We start from the raw sequence: 22,125 nt of genomic DNA on the forward strand, positions 1-22,125 counted from the left end.
ATATCTACGAAAAAGCATATGCTTTACGCCTATTTCTCATTAGCGTCTTAATAATAATCTTTTCATTTTGCATACCCTTATCTACAGCAAAATATTTTTCTTGATTCTCAAATAAAATATCGTGTAAACTTAGTCAAGTTGCTAACGTAAAATACAGTATTCTACAAAAAACTTTTAAGACACGAGTTAGCAAGAAAATTCGTCTATAAATCACTAGGGGTCAATTTAGAACCACTTTTATATACTCGACACAAAAAGGCACTTCCTAATCCATCGGCACTACTTCAACCCTCAACATTCTACCAAAACTTTTAAATTATATTGGAAAAATGGAATCCGTCTTTTGAAACTCTAAAGCAATATTATTAATTACACCAGGCGCAGAACTAAATTATACTTTACTTAAGACATAACTCAACTCAGATTCTATAATATCCGCATCTAGAGTTTCATCAGACCATGAGAAACACTGATTAAAAATTGACAAGTCTACAGTATAAAGGAGCAACTACAGTTTACACGATATTTTATTTGAGAATCAAGAAAAATATTTTGCTGTAGATAAGGGTATGCAAAATGAAAAGATTATTATTAAGACGCTAATGAGAAATAGGCGTAAAGCATATGCTTTTTCGTAGATATGTCTTTGGCATTTGATACTGTAGATAGGAGTTTAATGTGCAGAATACATTTTCAACATGGTTTGAGTTTTAAATTTGTTTCTTTGCTCGCAGAATTACATAGAGAATCAAATGTTAGAACCAAATAGGGCTTTTTTTGCCCCTGGCCTTTTTTCACAGCTACCGGTTTTAGACAGAATTGTGTTTTGAATCGTATTTTGTTCAGTTTGTATTTAAATAAATTCATTGAATGGATAAATATTTCTGATTATGAACGTATCGATGTGAACGGCACTAGTGTTAAAATATTAGCAAATTGCTGTGATTGACGATTCCTTTAGAGATTTACAGAGATTTATTAATATTTTAGATAGATATTTATTCGGAAATGATATATGATAGAATCTTCCGAAAATTAAAGTCGTTGTTTTTCGTAATGGAGGTAAATTTTCTGAATATGATAAATAAAGATTTAGAAATGATATAGTACAAGTAGTTTTGCAATATTAATATCTGGGTGTAATATTAAAGTTTAATGGAAAATATAACTGCTTCATTCAGATTTCTAAAAAGAATGCTTATATCAAATTTGACAGTGTTATTTAAATGTGTAGATCGGCTATGTTACGTAATATGAGCGACTGTCTGAGGATTTTTAATTCAGCTATTACTTAGTCTTTGTTATGTGCTTCTGAGGTATGAGGTTATCAATCTGATCGTTGTTGGCTATGTTTATTAAAAAGTGTTTTGGTCTATCTCGGTGTATTTTAAGATATTTAATTTTCATGGAATGTTTGTTATTGCCTTTTTCCTTTATAGTTTTAAATAAGTGTTTGAATTGGATTTTCAGAACAATGGAATTGGATGAAAAATGTTGGGGTAGAAGGTGTTTATGTTATGTTCTAAAAACAAAAAGAACACGTATATAAGCCGAGTCGACTTAGTTCAAAATTGATTGCGGAAAGACTACCTTTACATTTTTTACTAGATATAAGACTTTCCCGATGCATCTTTCCCAAATGAGAATGAGGTTTATCAGTATCAAGATTTATTTCAAGTAAGAAATCGATTACTATTACATTTATTTAAATACTAGATAGTTCTTATTCAAGCATGACAGGGGAACTATGTTGTAAACAGTACGGCCTTTTATATCATTTCGATCAGTCAGAGCTCTCTTTTGTGTATGTTACAGCAATATAAAGAAAAAAATGACATAAATTTATCTTACCCACTCATTTAGTTAATTAATATATTACGTTCCCATCGAACGTTATTCAATAGTGAGACTTGATCCCACCTGGAAAACATGGCGCTCCACTGTGTAGTCGCTTCCATCACGTGCAACCCACATTCGAAACCGTACCATAAATTCTATAGCCTTAAAAATGATTTCCTTGTTGTTTTTCTGAGTAATAAAGACGTTGATATTCATTTGGTTTCATAAAAGACTTAAGGCAAATTTTATATGAAAACAGAGTGCCGAATGATACGAAGTAACGTCATCTGGTTAACTTTAATGTATTATAATATAATTTATAACATTGATAATTAATATAAAAATATGCTATTAATATAATGTATTTCATATTATTAATTTATTTTTATGTAACATCGTTAAACTTTTATGTTTATATGTTTTTATTTATTATTGCTTAAGTTTTTACTTATATGTTTAAACATATAAAATATACGTCTTTATTTTTACGTATAATATTAGATATATAAGGCCTATAGTATATTTGAAATACTGTTTTTTAATTTTATAATTGTTATTGTTTATTTTTAAATAATTATTAGTTTTGGGTAACTGTAACGGGGGCTGAAATCATCTGTCTTCAAACATTCCCTAAGGTGTATAAGTTAAAAAGTAAATAAAATAAATATTATTGGATTGTTCAGAAAGTAATTCGTTTTTTTACCACTGGAGGAATTAGTTGTACTTTTACTTGCCAATTTTTTTTATACCATATTGTCATTATATATTTTGACAAGACTTATTTGTAAAAAATTTTCTTTGATTCTGTGCAATTGTTTTTATTTGGTGTCCCATCAAATATGGAAAATCAAAAGCAGAATTTTTGGCATATTTTGCTTTTTTATTACCAAAAAGGAAAATAAAAATGCTGTTCGAGAAAGAAAAACATTGTGTGACATGTATAGAGAAGATGTGTTGACAGAACGACAGTGCCAAAACTAGTTCACAAAATTTTATTTTGTCAATTTCGATATTGAAGATGTACAGCACCAGTTCTGGAAGGACAGTTGAAACTAATGAAGTCAAAATAAAAGTACTGATTGAAGCAAACTGCCGAATAACAACACGAGAAATCGCTAAGAGATTACATTTGTCAAATTGAACCGTTTACGATCACCTGAAATGACTTGGTTTTGTTTCAAAGCTCGATATATGGGTTCCACAAGTTCTTAAAGAAAGGGATGCTGTCTTTGGTGGGATTTTAAGAGATTTTTTTTTTTTTTTTTGAACTTCTACCAGACAATTCCACAATTGATTTGAAAGTGTATTGCCATCAAATGGACAAATTGAGTGATACCATCAAACAGAAAAACCCAGAATTGATTAACAGTAAAGGTGTAGTGTTTTACCATGATAATACCAGATCTCACACGAGTTTGGTAACTCGTCAGAAACTGCTACAGTTTGGATGGGATGTACTACCACACCCACCATATTTGACAGATCTGGAACCCTCGGATAATTACTTGTTCCGTCTTTACACAATTTTTTAAACAGAAAAACATTTACTTCAAATGAGGATGTCAAAAATCATTCTGATAAATGTAAAAGTAATATTTATTAATTAATCTATTTCATAGGTTGACGCAATGAACATTATAATTTCTTGAATAAATCTAAATGATGTATAAATAATTTTACAATATTCGCACTTCAAAATGGATAAAAGAATTATTACATATTCATTGTTTATTCGTGCATATCGACTTCTTTCGAAAAAATAATTATTTATTGTAGAGTTTTTATAAGCTAAAATTTATTCTGTTGTCTTCGATGAAATTTGTTACAATTTACTAATTTTTACAGAAACATTAAATTTTAAACGATGACATTAGTTAAAATTTATTAATTTGTACACAAACATTAAATTTTAGTTATATTTCTTCGTATTTCTTGGTGATTACGTGACCGAAAGCTATTTTTTATCTTGGCGGGAATTTTCCCACATTGATCTTTGTCATATCTAATTTGCATATTAGTGATAGTACATTACGAATCTTTATTAAACAGATATAGACATTTTAGGTAACTCCTGATAAGTTACAAATCTGCATGTAGGCAAAACATATTCGAAATATTTATACAGCATATTAAAACATACAGACAATACAGACAATAAATTTCATTATAATTTCTTAATCATTAGAACAAGAATCAAATATATAATGAAACATCAAAATAGTGATAGATGTAAAGATTGGTGTATATCGAAAAAACTTCACAGTCAATTACGGATAAAAATTATTAACGTTTAAAATGTTATGATTAAAACTATATTAAGATAACCATTACAGAATTCATTTGATAGAATAACGACAGCGCGTACATAAACAGCATGTGATCCAGAAAACAATTTACATGGGAAATACTCTACTGCGTAAATTTTGAAGACGTATTGTTTTTATTCTGTAACAAATATTCATGGACTATGAACCCAAAGTTGAGTTTTAATTAAACACTTGGCTTTATTTCCATCTTTATTTAGTTGATTCGTACCTAAATAAAAATGGAAATAAAGCCAAGTGTTTAATTAAAACTCAACTTTGTATTCATAGTCCAACAATCAACAAAACACGGTTTCAAAAGAAGAAATAACAAATACTCATGAAAATATGAAAAATAACAATAAAAAAAATAGGAAATAAGAAAAGTTAATATAATACTTCCAAATAGTGATTAAGAAGACATTCCTTGTAATAATGTGAGTTTCGAATTTATTTTGCAAATAAATCCCATCCTATAATAAACAATATTTTATACTTCCACATAGTACATGCTTTAAGGTATTTTCGTATAACTTTTAAATATTAACGTGAAACATATTTTCAACGTTATCGGATATTCGTGAATATTCCAAACGATATTTATCGAAAATATTTTACTACTTGGATAAAAATAAATATGTAAAAAAAGTAATTGATAAATTTTAATCATAATTTGTAACAAAATAAAATTGGAATGAACGTAATTCATAAATCTTTCAAAAATTATCCGAATATTTATTGTATATTCCTGAATATTTCATAAAATTAATTTCGAAATTACGGGAGAACAGCAATACAAATTAAAGTTGATTTTCAATTTAACAATAAATGAATTACATCTTTTCAAAAATAGCATAAATGAACGAAAGAACAACTGGAATGAAAAATAATGCGTGAAAAGCCGTTTCCGCCGCAACAAGAATTACAATTTTTACAAATGTCATAAGAAAATATGCATCACAATATAAAATTAATATTCCTAATCCTGTGGTCATAGATCCTTGCAGTATTGGAAAGCCTAAACGATACAGAGAATCTTTCAGTTTTTCATTTGCTGTTTTACACTGTGACATGAAATAAGCGTAGGAAATATGAGCAGGATAATTCACGCTAAATCCCACACATAGAATGAGACTCATCATTGATATAATATCTAAGTTGACACCCCACAGGTACATGTAACCTAAAGTTTCGACCACTGAACATACTACAGATATTGCAACAACAATTGAGACTGATATACTTGGTACGAATAATAGAAAAATTGCAGTTATGAGCACAGCAGTGATCCAAAACAATTGATAAATCATTTGTCGAATAACGATTCCTTGTGCAATCACACTTGACTTTACGCTATGCACTAGGACAGCAATGTCGGACTCGTCTGCAATTTTTAATAAATCTCTTAATAAATCTGTTTCTGTTTGTGTCGAATTCAAATTTTTTCCCATTACAAAAAATCTACTGTATAAGATATCAGTATTGTTGCTGTTAAAGACGACATCATTAGAAAATGACTGGGCAGCTCTGATATTAAAAAATACATTGCGAAGCCCATCGATAAAGTCTTGCTTATATGTCGTGTTGTAACCTTGTAAAGAAAATTTTGCTACCGGACTTTTCTGAAATTCTTTGTAGAATTTCATCCAGGACACAGTAAATTCTTCTGCAGCGATATTGGGATGTTTTTCGAATTTTCTTAACAGAGTTTCTATGGATTTTTGAACTTTTATGTTTGAGTAATCCAACGTTTCATTAACAACTATGTGATAGGGATATGAGTAACGTGTAAAATAGTTAAAATTAATTCTAATGCCTTTTGTAACTAAAGAATCTTTTGGAAATAAATGTTCGTATTTAAGACCATCTTTTATGTAAAATGTCCCCCAAATTCCAAAAGATAAATTAATAATAAAAATTATAATAATAATTATCTTCACCAATGGATTCGACAGTACTTTTCCGAATAAATTTTTAAACAGAGCCATAGTAAATTCTTCCTGTCTAGCATTATTCTCATTGGGATATTCTTCACTTTGTTCTGAAATAAAAATATTCATAAGTTATATATGAAATAAACAATAATAAAATTGATTGATATTAGATAATTTCAATGTAAAATTGCTATAAAATTTTTAGTAGGTAATTAATGACATATAGGTGAATCAGAGTGATTTTTGGGAAGTCCTAAGATGTTGCAAAAAATTATAAAGTTATTTCCTATTTAACAGCAACGAAAAGTTGTGTTAAACTTATTATTTAATTAACGTGAGAGTAATGTTCGTTAAAAATTTTCACTGTAGCAATATAATAATAAGAAATGTTTCGAGCTACTTGATTTGGTTTATTATCAGTTATATTTCTATTATTAAATATTAATAATAGTAAATATTAACACTAGGAGAAAAGAGTTATCTGTCTCATTCAGATTGTTCAAATAATAAAATCGTGGAAATATATGTGTGGAGGCTTCACACAGTTTTATTAGGAACATCACAATGACATTTTGATGAGTGATAAGAAACTTTTATTACTAATATGCATTTCGGACACGAAGGCCTTTACCAGCCATACATTAGTAAAATAGTCACTACAAACAGATAATCTATTTGTATCTATTTGTTGTTACCAATGTATTCACGTGAGGCTGTAGAGGATCTTTGTCACCGAAATGCATATCACTAAAAAAAGTTGCTTATCAATCATTAAAGTTTCTTTGTGATGTTCTTAATGGACACTTCGTGGATACTTGTCCACGAAGGTTATTTCGTTTATGTTAATTGTGCACGTCCCAGTTATCTAAATGTAAAAAATGACTAACTTTGGCGTGATTTGTCTTCGTATTTTAAGAAAGAAACTACAGTACCGACGTGCTTTGTATCTAGATATAAAAGATGGAAATTATCATGGAAATAAAAAATTGTGAAGATTTAAAGTCTAATGTTAAAAAAAAAACATTTTTTAAAATTACAAATGCATTTTTGGAGAAGTGCACCAGAGCCATACCAGAGCCATACCAAGAACGGACTAGACTTTGACTATAAACGGTTACGTTTATGATGTATATTTTGATTAAGACTTATATTAAAAACTTACAAAGATAACATAAATGGTCAGAGTTTAAAAAATTAAATGATGTTAATATCTCACGCCGTTCTTATATTATTTTTAAATTTGCGCAAATATCTTTTGATGATTATGCCGCCAACAACAAAATCGCCTTGTAAGAGAAGGGAGAGCATTTCAAACGACTCCACGGAGATTATAAAGAGCACTGTGTAATGGCAACAAAACTTAATTCATATAGGGATTGGGAGACAAAAAAGAGATGAAGTTTGTCTTCTTGAATCCTATAAGTAATAATAATGTCATCGCTCGTATTAGTGTGCACTGTTTAAAGTGTTTAAGGAATAAGCTTTTTGAAACGAAAATATTCAAGGTATGCTTACGGAAACATAATTATAATTTAATAGTATTACCTACCTCAAAATGTTGAATGTTTATGGTACTTATTACGAATGGAGAAACTCATTTACAGCCTTTAAAGGACTTATGAAAAAAAGAAAAGAAGCTGAAAACAGGTCTCATTGTTGTGTCTAAACTGACAAAAATGCATGTAAATCAAAATTTATTTTAGATAATGACAGTTCGTCTTGCAACACAGCTAAATATTTCATGATAGTAACATTTTGAGTTTAGTAATTATTACGTTTGTATGAACTTTTTACTATTTATTGTTATTTACTTGTTCAACAATACAGTTGCTACAGGTCTGCGATACCAGGTGCGATACCATTGGTTTGGATATTTTAAGGTGAAATGTACGACATTATTTAAGCTAGAACTAATAACTTACAAGTATTTGAACGTAACTACTGAGTTTCTTAGCAATTGGTCTAATGGTCAAAAAGAGTGTATAGCAAACAAACAAACAAACAAAAAAAAAACAAATAGACTAACAATTTCACTTATATATATATATAGGCCTATATATATTAAACTATTTTTTAAATTAATTAAACTTTACAGAAATACATTAAATCTGTTATATAAAACTTTTTATTTAAAAGTAATTTTAACTTACCACATCTAACAAATTTTGTAGTACGAAGTTTTTCTTCCTCTCTGTATCCACTCAACGCCAAACATCCTCCGAAAAACGTTATCTGGTATATAAAATTGAACATTATGCAAATTGCAGTGTAATAACTGAAGATTCGAATAAAAGGAAATGGAGCCATCATTCCGATGCAATACGAAATAAAATTAGTTAGTGACGTTTGTGCAATGGAAACTCCTACTTCTCCATATGTTGCTCCCAACCGTTTTTCAACTGTGTGCTTGGGATTAGTGATCCTCCAACATCCTATTAACACGAAAGCGTCATCAATCTCGGTCACTGAAATAAACAAAATTTTTAATATATTACACAATTTTTTGGCACATTTGCATCAATACTGACTTACTTACCAACAACTAAAAAAGGAATGGTAGCATTCCAGTAAGTATTTTCCACACCCGATGCTGCCATTAATCCAAAAGACGATACAACTGCCAAACCAGCATTTATCACACTTGATAAACCGAGAATTGGTTTACTTCTCACCCAACTGTTGCTCATGTTAAGAAACATCGAAAGACCGATCATAATTGCGACCAAAACGCCTATTTTTGGTTTCGTTCTATCAAATTCTGTACGAAAACCATTTTCTATTGCTAATGGAGAGCATGGAATGACTTTGACGTATGTAAAATTATATTTTTGAATCGTATCATAAACACTGGTTGACCATTTGTCGAACAATTTCTTTTTCACTTCATTTTTAACGTCTGTTGAATACAACAGCTGAATGGCATTAACTTTTTCTACAAAATTTTGATTATCTTCAGTAACACCTCCTAAATTTATAAAATAGGCTTTATAAGTGAATGATAAAAAATCTATTTCGATTGGATATTTCAGCTTCTTTCTCTTTTGAACTATGGAGTCTATTCCCACTTCCGATATCACCTCAATAATAGGATTTTCAAAGCATTTTTTGTGCATAAGTGCGCACACATCGTCATATTGTATTAACGTTCCATCAGCTTCTAATGTTATATTTTGTATGATGTCATTGACCAGCTTCACTTCTGAAAGAATATTTTTTTCAAACATGTTTCCTTCATCTTTTCTCAATATTTGTATTGTGATATAATTGGGTATATTAGGGACTCTCATCTGGTCAGAAAATTGAGTCGAATTATATGAAAAGTTTTCTTCTATAAATTTTTTAGTTTTAAATAGTTTTCCTGTATCCGGAGCTATTAATACTTGATGATTTTTACTGGGTGTTAATTTCGTGATAAATATCGAAAGAATCATGGACAAAATTATTGGTGAAAAGATGAAGTAATAGGGATGGCGTCCAACTGCTTTTCCTAATTTCATGAAAAAATAGCAAGCGATTCTTCTTATGCAATCAACTTTCATTTTGCACTTTAATATTTTATCGAAAAATAGTCTTAACCAAGTTATCTGGAAAACACCAATAAAAATATAATTAATATTTTAAATTAGATTTCAATTTTTATCAGTTAAAATTTTATCTACCAGTGAAGTATATTGCAGTACGCGTTTTACTATGCGACTGGTTACATTTACCCATAAAGTAAAGCGACAGAAGTCTTATTCTCTTTACGAAAATGTGACAAAGGTGTAAGAAAGTACAAAAAACCGACATTATATAATCGAACTTACGTAATGTAAACGTGAAAAGTTTAAGAAAGTGTATAGAATAATCCATTACTTCTTGCTTTTGGAAAATAATATCGACATTTGATATTATTTTTCAAAAGATGTCTGCATCTCTGATTCGAAGGAAACTTGTCGAGCAGTTAGTTCTATACACAAATAGCTAATTGTCCAAATAGTACGATTTAGTTTTCAACCATTTCTGAAAACGGGCCTTTGATAATTGGGTGGTTGGCTTATAAATCTTCAAAAACTTCAGTTTACCTTATAACCCTTGAGTGGATGGAATTGTTGGCAGTGTAAAACACGATAAAGTATCGAACCTTATAGTGTTAGTTTTTTTTTATGTGTAAGAAAATCATTTTATAATTTTACCATATCATTAGAATTACTATTACTGTTGTTTTTCTTACGTTTTAAAGCTTGATGAAAAGATAAAGTTATAGGGATGGCGTGCAACTGCTTTTCCTAATTTTATGAGAAAATAGCAAAGGTAAGTTGAATATGATAGCTAAGTATAAAGCAAGCATAACCAAACCAAAATCGCAAGAGAGTAAGGTCAAATGAATCAACTGTACTCTTATGGGAATATTGATTAAAGGGTAATCTTGTTTTTCTAAATTATTGTTTATATTTTTATCTTTCACAGATGTTTTTTCATCTCGTATAAAAAATTGAAGTAAAAAATTTGAAAAATCTTCAGTAACGATTACCCATTTTACACGCAATATTTAACTCGTATATCGCGGCATTTTTCCTAGCAACAATAAACTCGATAATCGAAGTATTCATTTATATGAAACAAATATATACTTAATTTTAAAATTACATCAAATAAATGGTAAATTGCATTAAAAGCCAGATGCATTTAATCATCATTCCTAGTGTTCTTATCATCAACATGTATGTTATCGATTTATCCAATCTCAAAGATTGCAGTTGGAAAAATAAACTATATCAATTAATTTTTTAAAGAACTGCCATCTTCATCCTAAAATTATACAATTTGTTCTTTAATGATAAAAATTTAAATTAAAAGATGTTACTGTTTGCAAATGTTAAATTTTTGAAATATTTAATAATATGCATCGTATTAACCAGAAAACTTATAACTAAGGAGATGTTTTTATTTAGAAAAAAAAAAGACTTAAGAATTAGACCATTAAATTTATTTTATTATTATTTTTACTTACCTTTCTGGTAATGATCACTGGAATAAAGTATGATAGTGTTACGTCGGTAATTCTATAGCAATAACTCTCACTTACTATTGGTACAAAAAGTACCATGTGACCAATTACAAACATACATTTAATAAAAAATTATGTTTATTGCTCTTTTTGTAGTATCAGGAGAAAGATTTACGATAGTTTTGTGTTAGGAATAATAATTAAACTAAAATCTAATTATTATATTACCAATTATCAGTTTTTACATCAATTCTTCGGAACCGGAAAATTTACAAAAATTACATAGTACCTCTGACTTTATCACATAATTTTTTCATGATAATACTACAGTTTTTAATAAAATTCCTATTTTAAAATATGTTTATTCTTATATTAAAATTTGTAAATTAATTAGTATTTATTATGAACACGAAGCAAGCAAGCTAAGTTGACAGCGGCTCAAATTGAAACAGGCTTTACAATTACTGACTCGCCCAATTTGAACCAGATTTCGTCATTGATAGTACAACGGCCTGCCAAAAAAACTAGCAAAAGCTTAGCCGTATTCCAATGTCATGTATCGCGTGTTAGTTTGCTTACGTTATTTCTTTATCTGACTTTTTTCTCGAGATTAAGGAGAGAGAAACAAAAAGTCGAACGTAGGACAGCTAACAATAAGAATTTATAGGCGCAGAGCTTTATTTTTCAAATTGTATCTCAAAAATCTGAAATTGTATAATCAGGACCGATATTTGCGATGTCTTTCTTAACAGATTTTATTTTATTTTTTCTTGTTTAATTTGCTTGTTGTAGCTTAATACCTTTCTATTTCACCAAAATTAATTTACGCAATGTCAAATCAGTTTTCAACTTGGAAAACCTTAAGTACAAATAAGTTGATATTTTACTTATTATATTAAATACCTTAATTAATAAATTTTTCAATTTAGTGATGGATACGTGCAAAGTATAAAATAAATATATCTTGTTAATTTTTACAATTTAGGAAAACATTTTTTTTATCACCGCATTGTTTCTTGATTATTATTTCTGTTGTTTCCATTATTTTTTATTAGAAGCACATATTTGGCCGCTGTCTGTAAAATCGAAAAGGCAACATATTCCTACGTGACCGAAGTTTTTCAGATATTTATAATACCATTCATAAATATATTTTCTCTTTTATTCTGATGCTAAAGCGCTCCTCTATGTTTCCTTTAAATGGTCTGTTTTTAACATTTAAATTTGAAAAATTTTAATCTGAGCCTGTCAGGCATCTGATATTTGTATACTAGAAACTTCGAAAAAACCTACATAAAAAAATTAATTTTACAATTAAAATTAAAAAAAAAATCGAAGACACATTTTCTGGAAAAAAATGTGTCACCATTTATTCACTTTTCTTTTCCGTTATACAATTCTTAACGGGCCAACCTTTCTTTCTAGGCTATTTACCCATAAAAATTTTGAAAAATTCTCTTTAAAGCAACGATAAATATCTAACTTACAAGAAAATTTTAAAATTAGAGCAAGCATTTCTCTTTTCCCTTCGTACAAGTTGCGGCCTGTAGAGCTTTCTGTTATGGCGAAAATATACATTTTGACCCCTGATGAAGTATTTTTGTAGAATATTTACGGTTCAGTTAAAAAATTTAATTAAAAATGATCACAAATATTTCAGGTAAAAATTGTATGGCGGTACAGTAAAAGTAAGGAAATTGTAACTCCTTCCTGGACATATTTTATTATTAGTTTTATTGTGACCTTCGATATTCTAAAGCAATTAATTTTGTTAACAGACTTTTTTTCTTATTTTATTTCATACATTTTCAACACATACAAAACTCGATATTAATAATCGTTTTAGCTGCATAAATGAATATAAAACGAACAATTCTTTATTGCGACATCTTTTCGATGCCGAGTTGAAATTTTTAATATTTTTTACTATTATTTTATTTAAAATATATGCTTTCTACTCAAATTATTAGTCTTTCATCTGTACATCATACTTTTAAATTTAGATTTAAAAATTATGCATAAATTTAAACTTTTAATAAAACTATGAGATTGCATCGCCATATTTTTATCAAAATGCCTGGGAAAAAGCTACGACTGATAAACCTGAATCAATTTATTCGTGAAAAGTTTTTATTACGCCGGTTCTACCGAAGTACGTGATTATAAATATTAATTTGTTTAAAATTAATTAATACTTATTTAATTCGGGATGTAATTCGAAAAATGGCAATGATTTGTTATTAATTACAGAGAAAAAATATATAGTTATTACGTAAATGCTTAAGATACACAGAATTCACAGGAAAATGAATATTTATTAATTAAATTAATAATAAGTCAAAGCAAAAAAATTGCATTTGTTCAATAAAATCGAAATAATATATAATTTTAAAAATTTTGCATTTCTACTACACTAAATACTTAAGTTATTGCAAAACGATTTCGAAGGCCTTCAAGTATATTTACATGCAATTTTTTGTGTAGTTTACTAATTTTTTCCAGAAACATCCATAATTATTAAATGATTGCAAGACACGTAGGCAACGTAATCTTTATATAATTAATTATTTATTATTATAAAAATCATACTTCAGAAAAAGTTATTTAAAATAGAACCTAATACTTTTGTAACTTTAAACCGCCAAACTTTTATGGATAACCAGTAATAACATAATCGGGCTATTTATAGAAAAGTAAATTCAACAATATTTGTATAAAACATTTAATTTTTACAAATTTATTAAACAAAACTAAACTAAACATTCTCTTTTTATTCGTGTCACGCAATTACTTAAGAAATTGTAATCGTCTCCGAGGTTCTGCATTTTTTCCTGCAGCTTAACTTCATAAATAATACTCGAAAAAAAAAACGCGTATTATATTTGTAGGTCTTGGAAGTAAAGTATACGCTTTGAAGTTATCAAACATGATTTGTAATAATAATCCTATATCATTAAGATTTTTTCAAGAAATCATAATGTTCATTGCGTCAACCTATAAAATAGATTAATTAAGAAATATTACTTTTATATTTCTATTCTATAGATATAATCGAATATGTAATAAGAACACTGAGTGATCGGATAACCAACATGATCCGTTCCAAGACTTTGTTCGATATTTGAATTGTTCGTTAACCGATTATCGATTTACCTTAGGTTATTATGGGAATTTGATTAATTCGTTCTGGGAACATAAAAAAGAAAAATATAAATATACTTACTTACTACATTTATTTAGATGTAATAATAAAAATACATATATACACAGTTTTGCATTTTTATTAGTCGTATTTTTTCCCGTTTGTAGAGGTTAAGGAATATGCGTGATGTACTTTTCCTTCTTCAGGAGTTTTTAGAAGTAATAAATAGCATTGTAATTGTACAGATCCCAAGCCTATTAACCTCAACTTGGTTGGGATGCCATTCTAAGACCGTTGTTTTGACCTCCTCCCACTTCTTCAGAAAATGTTTAAGAGCAGAAATCGGCATTAATTCTTTTTTTTCAGAAGAAAACATCACGCCGAATTTCTTGGTGTTCTCTATTCAAGAGTTCTTGGCGTCAGATCAATTTCAGGTTCCATTATAAGCTCTTCAATGTAATTTATTTCCCAGATGTTATATCCGTTACTCCTTTAGCTGCTTGAGTCTTCTCGATATTTTTGTCTGTTTCGTAGATAAGATTTAAACTGCGGTCTACTGTACATTTGTTCGAGTCATACTGCCCAGCAACATCAGACATCTTCTGCTTACTCTATACCTTTGCTATTATACTCTCTTTTTTTGAAAATATGAACCGACGCAAAACTTAACGATTGCCCGCCCGACAGTCTAGCGAATACTATAAAAGAATTGTTTCTGTCAGAAAAATAAACGGCTGGAATTACAAGGGAGAGTTTCAAAGTTCGGAGGATTGCTATCCGATCAGTATACGTCGTGTTGAGCGTTGATGTCGACGTCTTCCCGCTCCGAAAAGTTTGGAATTGTTGCCTGAAGACAAGGGAAGACCAATCGGTATTCGTTATTTTACGTCACTTTTTTTCGTGAGGTGTTCTTTATTAGACGATGTGTTCTTTGTCCGAATATGAAAATCTTTTCCTACAGTGTTCGTTATTCGATTTGTTCGTTAACCGATCAACCACTGTATTTATTTCCTCAATCATTATTAACGAATTATAGCCATTTAAATAAATAAATAAATAAATAAAAATAAATAAATAAATATATGTATGTATAACTTCATTACGTCATTTTCGATAGAGGTAGAGAAAGTTCCAATGTCCGATTATCTCAGGGTGTATCAGTACAGCCAGTGATGATATTCAGCGGGTTCGCACAGGTTTGGCCGAACCCGTTGTTAAAATTTTCAGTTTTCCGAACCTTGTAAACCACACATAACATTTCTCAGTGGTTTTGTTTTTTTTTAAAAATATATTAAAATATACGTACTATACTCTGTAATACTACTAGAGCCTTATACCCCGTTCGCACAGCACAGAGCATTTCAATCTAGATTGTGAGCAAGGTCGGGGACTGTGCCTTGATGCGATCTCTCTGGACCGTTTTAATCTCGACCGAAACGAGGTTTAATCGCGATCGATTCAAGAGAGTTCTTGAAACTAGATCCAGTCATAAGAGAGATCCCAGAATCTCAGCGCGGAGATAATACAAGATGGCTGTGGAACACGTGTCGGGCTATGGACAGCGAAATAAAAAGGATATTGTATTTCGAGAGATGATGACATCTGTCTATTATCAGCAGTGCCATTCGGGGTGAAAAATTTCTCTGCCTAAAATAAAATAAAAAAAAAGGTCGACGACACTAATATACTATTGATACCTGGTCTTCGCCCAGGGCCCCTTCCGTTCCAAATACGATACTGATTATTAGATATATCGCAAGAAAAGGTATTGTATTTATTTCTAGCCAAAACTTCCATTTCGTTTGTCGGTGATTATCAGGGAAAAATTTTCTGCTAGCGAACCCTTTGTTAACTATTTCGAATATCACCACTGAGTACAGCGATTACAAACTTTCAAAAGAGATAGGGTACACATAGAAAACAAGAAATCGCATCGAAATGCGTGGTCGGAAACGTTTCCTGGCTCGGTAGTGACGACAAAAAACACAAGAAAGGAAGGACACGAACTGGGTGAGAAAACATGTTTATTATTCTTAGTACAGCAAAAATGCTGGGACGTCTTTGGCTGGTGTACGCTATAGATATCGCTACACCAGCCAAAGATTTCCCACTATAAAATATCGAAAGAGAAGCGTCGTTTTACATATAAATATCATTTTATATTACACCTGCACTCTGTTGAACAGTAGTATTGATCTGTACGTGCAGATTAGTCTGATAAAGCTAATGATCTAACCAAACTAAGACATCTCGCGACTTTGCCGTCAGAGATAACGGACATTGGAACTTTCTCTACCTCTATCGAAAATGACGTAATGAAGTTATACATACATATATTTATTTATTTATTTTTATTTATTTATTTATTTATTTAAATGGCTATAATTCGTTAATAATGATTGAGGAAATAAATACAGTGGTTGATCGGTTAACGAACAAATCGAATAACGAACACTGTAGGAAAAGATTTTCATATTCGGACAAAGAACACATCGTCTAATAAAGAACACCTCACGAAAAAAAGTGACGTAAAATAACGAATACCGATTGGTCTTCCCTTGTCTTCAGGCAACAATTCCAAACTTTTCGGAGCGGGAAGACGTCGACATCAACGCTCAACACGACGTATACTGATCGGATAGCAATCCTCCGAACTTTGAAACTCTCCCTTGTAATTCCAGCCGTTTATTTTTCTGACAGAAACAATTCTTTTATAGTATTCGCTAGACTGTCGGGCGGGCAATCGTTAAGTTTTGCGTCGGTTCATATTTTCAAAAAAAGAGAGTATAATAGCAAAGGTATAGAGTAAGCAGAAGATGTCTGATGTTGCTGGGCAGTATGACTCGAACAAATGTACAGTAGACCGCAGTTTAAATCTTATCTACGAAACAGACAAAAATATCGAGAAGACTCAAGCAGCTAAAGGAGTAACGGATATAACATCTGGGAAATAAATTACATTGAAGAGCTTATAATGGAACCTGAAATTGATCTGACGCCAAGAACTCTTGAATAGAGAACACCAAGAAATTCGGCGTGATGTTTTCTTCTGAAAAAAAAGAATTAATGCCGATTTCTGCTCTTAAACATTTTCTGAAGAAGTGGGAGGAGGTCAAAACAACGGTCTTAGAATGGCATCCCAACCAAGTTGAGGTTAATAGGCTTGGGATCTGTACAATTACAATGCTATTTATTACTTCTAAAAACTCCTGAAGAAGGAAAAGTACATCACGCATATTCCTTAACCTCTACAAACGGGAAAAAATACGACTAATAAAAATGCAAAACTGTGTATATATGTATTTTTATTATTACATCTAAATAAATGTAGTAAGTAAGTATATTTATATTTTTCTTTTTTATGTTCCCAGAACGAATTAATCAAATTCCCATAATAACCTAAGGTAAATCGATAATCGGTTAACGAACAATTCAAATATCGAACAAAGTCTTGGAACGGATCATGTTGGTTATCCGATCACTCAGTGTTCTTATTACATATTCGATTATATCTATAGAATAGAAATATAAAAGTAATATTTCTTAATTAATCTATTTTATAGGTTGACGCAATGAACATTATGATTTCTTGAAAAAATCTTAATGATATAGGATTATTATTACAAATCATGTTTGATAACTTCAAAGCGTATACTTTACTTCCAAGACCTACAAATATAATACGCGTTTTTTTTTTCGAGTATTATTTATGAAGTTAAGCTGCAGGAAAAAATGCAGAACCTCGGAGACGATTACAATTTCTTAAGTAATTGCGTGACACGAATAAAAAGAGAATGTTTAGTTTAGTTTTGTTTAATAAATTTGTAAAAATTAAATGTTTTATACAAATATTGTTGAATTTACTTTTCTATAAATAGCCCGATTATGTTATTACTGGTTATCCATAAAAGTTTGGCGGTTTAAAGTTACAAAAGTATTAGGTTCTATTTTAAATAACTTTTTCTGAAGTATGATTTTTATAATAATAAATAATTAATTATATAAAGATTACGTTGCCTACGTGTCTTGCAATCATTTAATAATTATGGATGTTTCTGGAAAAAATTAGTAAACTACACAAAAAATTGCATGTAAATATACTTGAAGGCCTTCGAAATCGTTTTGCAATAACTTAAGTATTTAGTGTAGTAGAAATGCAAAATTTTTAAAATTATATATTATTTCGATTTTATTGAACAAATGCAATTTTTTTGCTTTGACTTATTATTAATTTAATTAATAAATATTCATTTTCCTGTGAATTCTGTGTATCTTAAGCATTTACGTAATAACTATATATTTTTTCTCTGTAATTAATAACAAATCATTGCCATTTTTCGAATTACATCCCGAATTAAATAAGTATTAATTAATTTTAAACAAATTAATATTTATAATCACGTACTTCGGTAGAACCGGCGTAATAAAAACTTTTCACGAATAAATTGATTCAGGTTTATCAGTCGTAGCTTTTTCCCAGGCATTTTGATAAAAATATGGCGATGCAATCTCATAGTTTTATTAAAAGTTTAAATTTATGCATAATTTTTAAATCTAAATTTAAAAGTATGATGTACAGATGAAAGACTAATAATTTGAGTAGAAAGCATATATTTTAAATAAAATAATAGTAAAAAATATTAAAAATTTCAACTCGGCATCGAAAAGATGTCGCAATAAAGAATTGTTCGTTTTATATTCATTTATGCAGCTAAAACGATTATTAATATCGAGTTTTGTATGTGTTGAAAATGTATGAAATAAAATAAGAAAAAAAGTCTGTTAACAAAATTAATTGCTTTAGAATATCGAAGGTCACAATAAAACTAATAATAAAATATGTCCAGGAAGGAGTTACAATTTCCTTACTTTTACTGTACCGCCATACAATTTTTACCTGAAATATTTGTGATCATTTTTAATTAAATTTTTTAACTGAACCGTAAATATTCTACAAAAATACTTCATCAGGGGTCAAAATGTATATTTTCGCCATAACAGAAAGCTCTACAGGCCGCAACTTGTACGAAGGGAAAAGAGAAATGCTTGCTCTAATTTTAAAATTTTCTTGTAAGTTAGATATTTATCGTTGCTTTAAAGAGAATTTTTCAAAATTTTTATGGGTAAATAGCCTAGAAAGAAAGGTTGGCCCGTTAAGAATTGTATAACGGAAAAGAAAAGTGAATAAATGGTGACACATTTTTTTCCAGAAAATGTGTCTTCGATTTTTTTTTTAATTTTAATTGTAAAATTAATTTTTTTATGTAGGTTTTTTCGAAGTTTCTAGTATACAAATATCAGATGCCTGACAGGCTCAGATTAAAATTTTTCAAATTTAAATGTTAAAAACAGACCATTTAAAGGAAACATAGAGGAGCGCTTTAGCATCAGAATAAAAGAGAAAATATATTTATGAATGGTATTATAAATATCTGAAAAACTTCGGTCACGTAGGAATATGTTGCCTTTTCGATTTTACAGACAGCGGCCAAATATGTGCTTCTAATAAAAAATAATGGAAACAACAGAAATAATAATCAAGAAACAATGCGGTGATAAAAAAAATGTTTTCCTAAATTGTAAAAATTAACAAGATATATTTATTTTATACTTTGCACGTATCCATCACTAAATTGAAAAATTTATTAATTAAGGTATTTAATATAATAAGTAAAATATCAACTTATTTGTACTTAAGGTTTTCCAAGTTGAAAACTGATTTGACATTGCGTAAATTAATTTTGGTGAAATAGAAAGGTATTAAGCTACAACAAGCAAATTAAACAAGAAAAAATAAAATAAAATCTGTTAAGAAAGACATCGCAAATATCGGTCCTGATTATACAATTTCAGATTTTTGAGATACAATTTGAAAAATAAAGCTCTGCGCCTATAAATTCTTATTGTTAGCTGTCCTACGTTCGACTTTTTGTTTCTCTCTCCTTAATCTCGAGAAAAAAGTCAGATAAAGAAATAACGTAAGCAAACTAACACGCGATACATGACATTGGAATACGGCTAAGCTTTTGCTAGTTTTTTTGGCAGGCCGTTGTACTATCAATGACGAAATCTGGTTCAAATTGGGCGAGTCAGTAATTGTAAAGCCTGTTTCAATTTGAGCCGCTGTCAACTTAGCTTGCTTGCTTCGTGTTCATAATAAATACTAATTAATTTACAAATTTTAATATAAGAATAAACATATTTTAAAATAGGAATTTTATTAAAAACTGTAGTATTATCATGAAAAAATTATGTGATAAAGTCAGAGGTACTATGTAATTTTTGTAAATTTTCCGGTTCCGAAGAATTGATGTAAAAACTGATAATTGGTAATATAATAATTAGATTTTAGTTTAATTATTATTCCTAACACAAAACTATCGTAAATCTTTCTCCTGATACTACAAAAAGAGCAATAAACATAATTTTTTATTAAATGTATGTTTGTAATTGGTCACATGGTACTTTTTGTACCAATAGTAAGTGAGAGTTATTGCTATAGAATTACCGACGTAACACTATCATACTTTATTCCAGTGATCATTACCAGAAAGGTAAGTAAAAATAATAATAAAATAAATTTAATGGTCTAATTCTTAAGTCTTTTTTTTTTCTAAATAAAAACATCTCCTTAGTTATAAGTTTTCTGGTTAATACGATGCATATTATTAAATATTTCAAAAATTTAACATTTGCAAACAGTAACATCTTTTAATTTAAATTTTTATCATTAAAGAACAAATTGTATAATTTTAGGATGAAGATGGCAGTTCTTTAAAAAATTAATTGATATAGTTTATTTTTCCAACTGCAATCTTTGAGATTGGATAAATCGATAACATACATGTTGATGATAAGAACACTAGGAATGATGATTAAATGCATCTGGCTTTTAATGCAATTTACCATTTATTTGATGTAATTTTAAAATTAAGTATATATTTGTTTCATATAAATGAATACTTCGATTATCGAGTTTATTGTTGCTAGGAAAAATGCCGCGATATACGAGTTAAATATTGCGTGTAAAATGGGTAATCGTTACTGAAGATTTTTCAAATTTTTTACTTCAATTTTTTATACGAGATGAAAAAACATCTGTGAAAGATAAAAATATAAACAATAATTTAGAAAAACAAGATTACCCTTTAATCAATATTCCCATAAGAGTACAGTTGATTCATTTGACCTTACTCTCTTGCGATTTTGGTTTGGTTATGCTTGCTTTATACTTAGCTATCATATTCAACTTACCTTTGCTATTTTCTCATAAAATTAGGAAAAGCAGTTGCACGCCATCCCTATAACTTTATCTTTTCATCAAGCTTTAAAACGTAAGAAAAACAACAGTAATAGTAATTCTAATGATATGGTAAAATTATAAAATGATTTTCTTACACATAAAAAAAAACTAACACTATAAGGTTCGATACTTTATCGTGTTTTACACTGCCAACAATTCCATCCACTCAAGGGTTATAAGGTAAACTGAAGTTTTTGAAGATTTATAAGCCAACCACCCAATTATCAAAGGCCCGTTTTCAGAAATGGTTGAAAACTAAATCGTACTATTTGGACAATTAGCTATTTGTGTATAGAACTAACTGCTCGACAAGTTTCCTTCGAATCAGAGATGCAGACATCTTTTGAAAAATAATATCAAATGTCGATATTATTTTCCAAAAGCAAGAAGTAATGGATTATTCTATACACTTTCTTAAACTTTTCACGTTTACATTACGTAAGTTCGATTATATAATGTCGGTTTTTTGTACTTTCTTACACCTTTGTCACATTTTCGTAAAGAGAATAAGACTTCTGTCGCTTTACTTTATGGGTAAATGTAACCAGTCGCATAGTAAAACGCGTACTGCAATATACTTCACTGGTAGATAAAATTTTAACTGATAAAAATTG

The 22,125-nt window shown here is 29.2% G+C and overlaps 1 protein-coding gene across 1 annotated transcript; it reads right to left on the minus strand.

Moving 5' to 3' along the window:
* Positions 1–4,975: 4,975 nt before the first annotated feature.
* On the minus strand, positions 4,976–9,615 carry LOC136978369 (patched domain-containing protein 3-like). Its single transcript, XM_067274068.1, has 3 exons — positions 8,613–9,615; positions 8,227–8,541; positions 4,976–6,183 (listed from the first exon to the last, which is right to left on the minus strand). Exons 1-3 carry the CDS (start codon positions 9,613–9,615, stop codon positions 4,976–4,978), a joined length of 2,526 nt encoding a protein of 841 aa, XP_067130169.1.
* Between the last annotated feature and the right edge of the window lie 12,510 nt (positions 9,616–22,125).

Source organism: Centruroides vittatus, unplaced genomic scaffold, assembly GCF_030686945.1.
Source record: "Centruroides vittatus isolate TY-2023 unplaced genomic scaffold, ASM3068694v2 contig_519, whole genome shotgun sequence".
Taxonomy (NCBI): Eukaryota; Metazoa; Arthropoda; class Arachnida; order Scorpiones; family Buthidae; genus Centruroides; species Centruroides vittatus.

Excerpts from the sequence above, each read along its gene's own strand:
- LOC136978369 (XM_067274068.1), bottom strand. The coding sequence starts at position 9,615 with ATGAAAGTTGATTGCATAAGAAGAATCGCTTGCTATTTTTTCATGAAA. Across the intron at positions 8,542-8,612 it reads CATTCCTTTTTTAGTTGTTG|TGACCGAGATTGATGACGCT; the intron begins GTAAGTAAGTCA and ends TGTTTATTTCAG. Across the intron at positions 6,184-8,226 it reads TACAAAATTTGTTAGATGTG|AACAAAGTGAAGAATATCCC; the intron begins GTAAGTTAAAAT and ends TTTTTATTTCAG.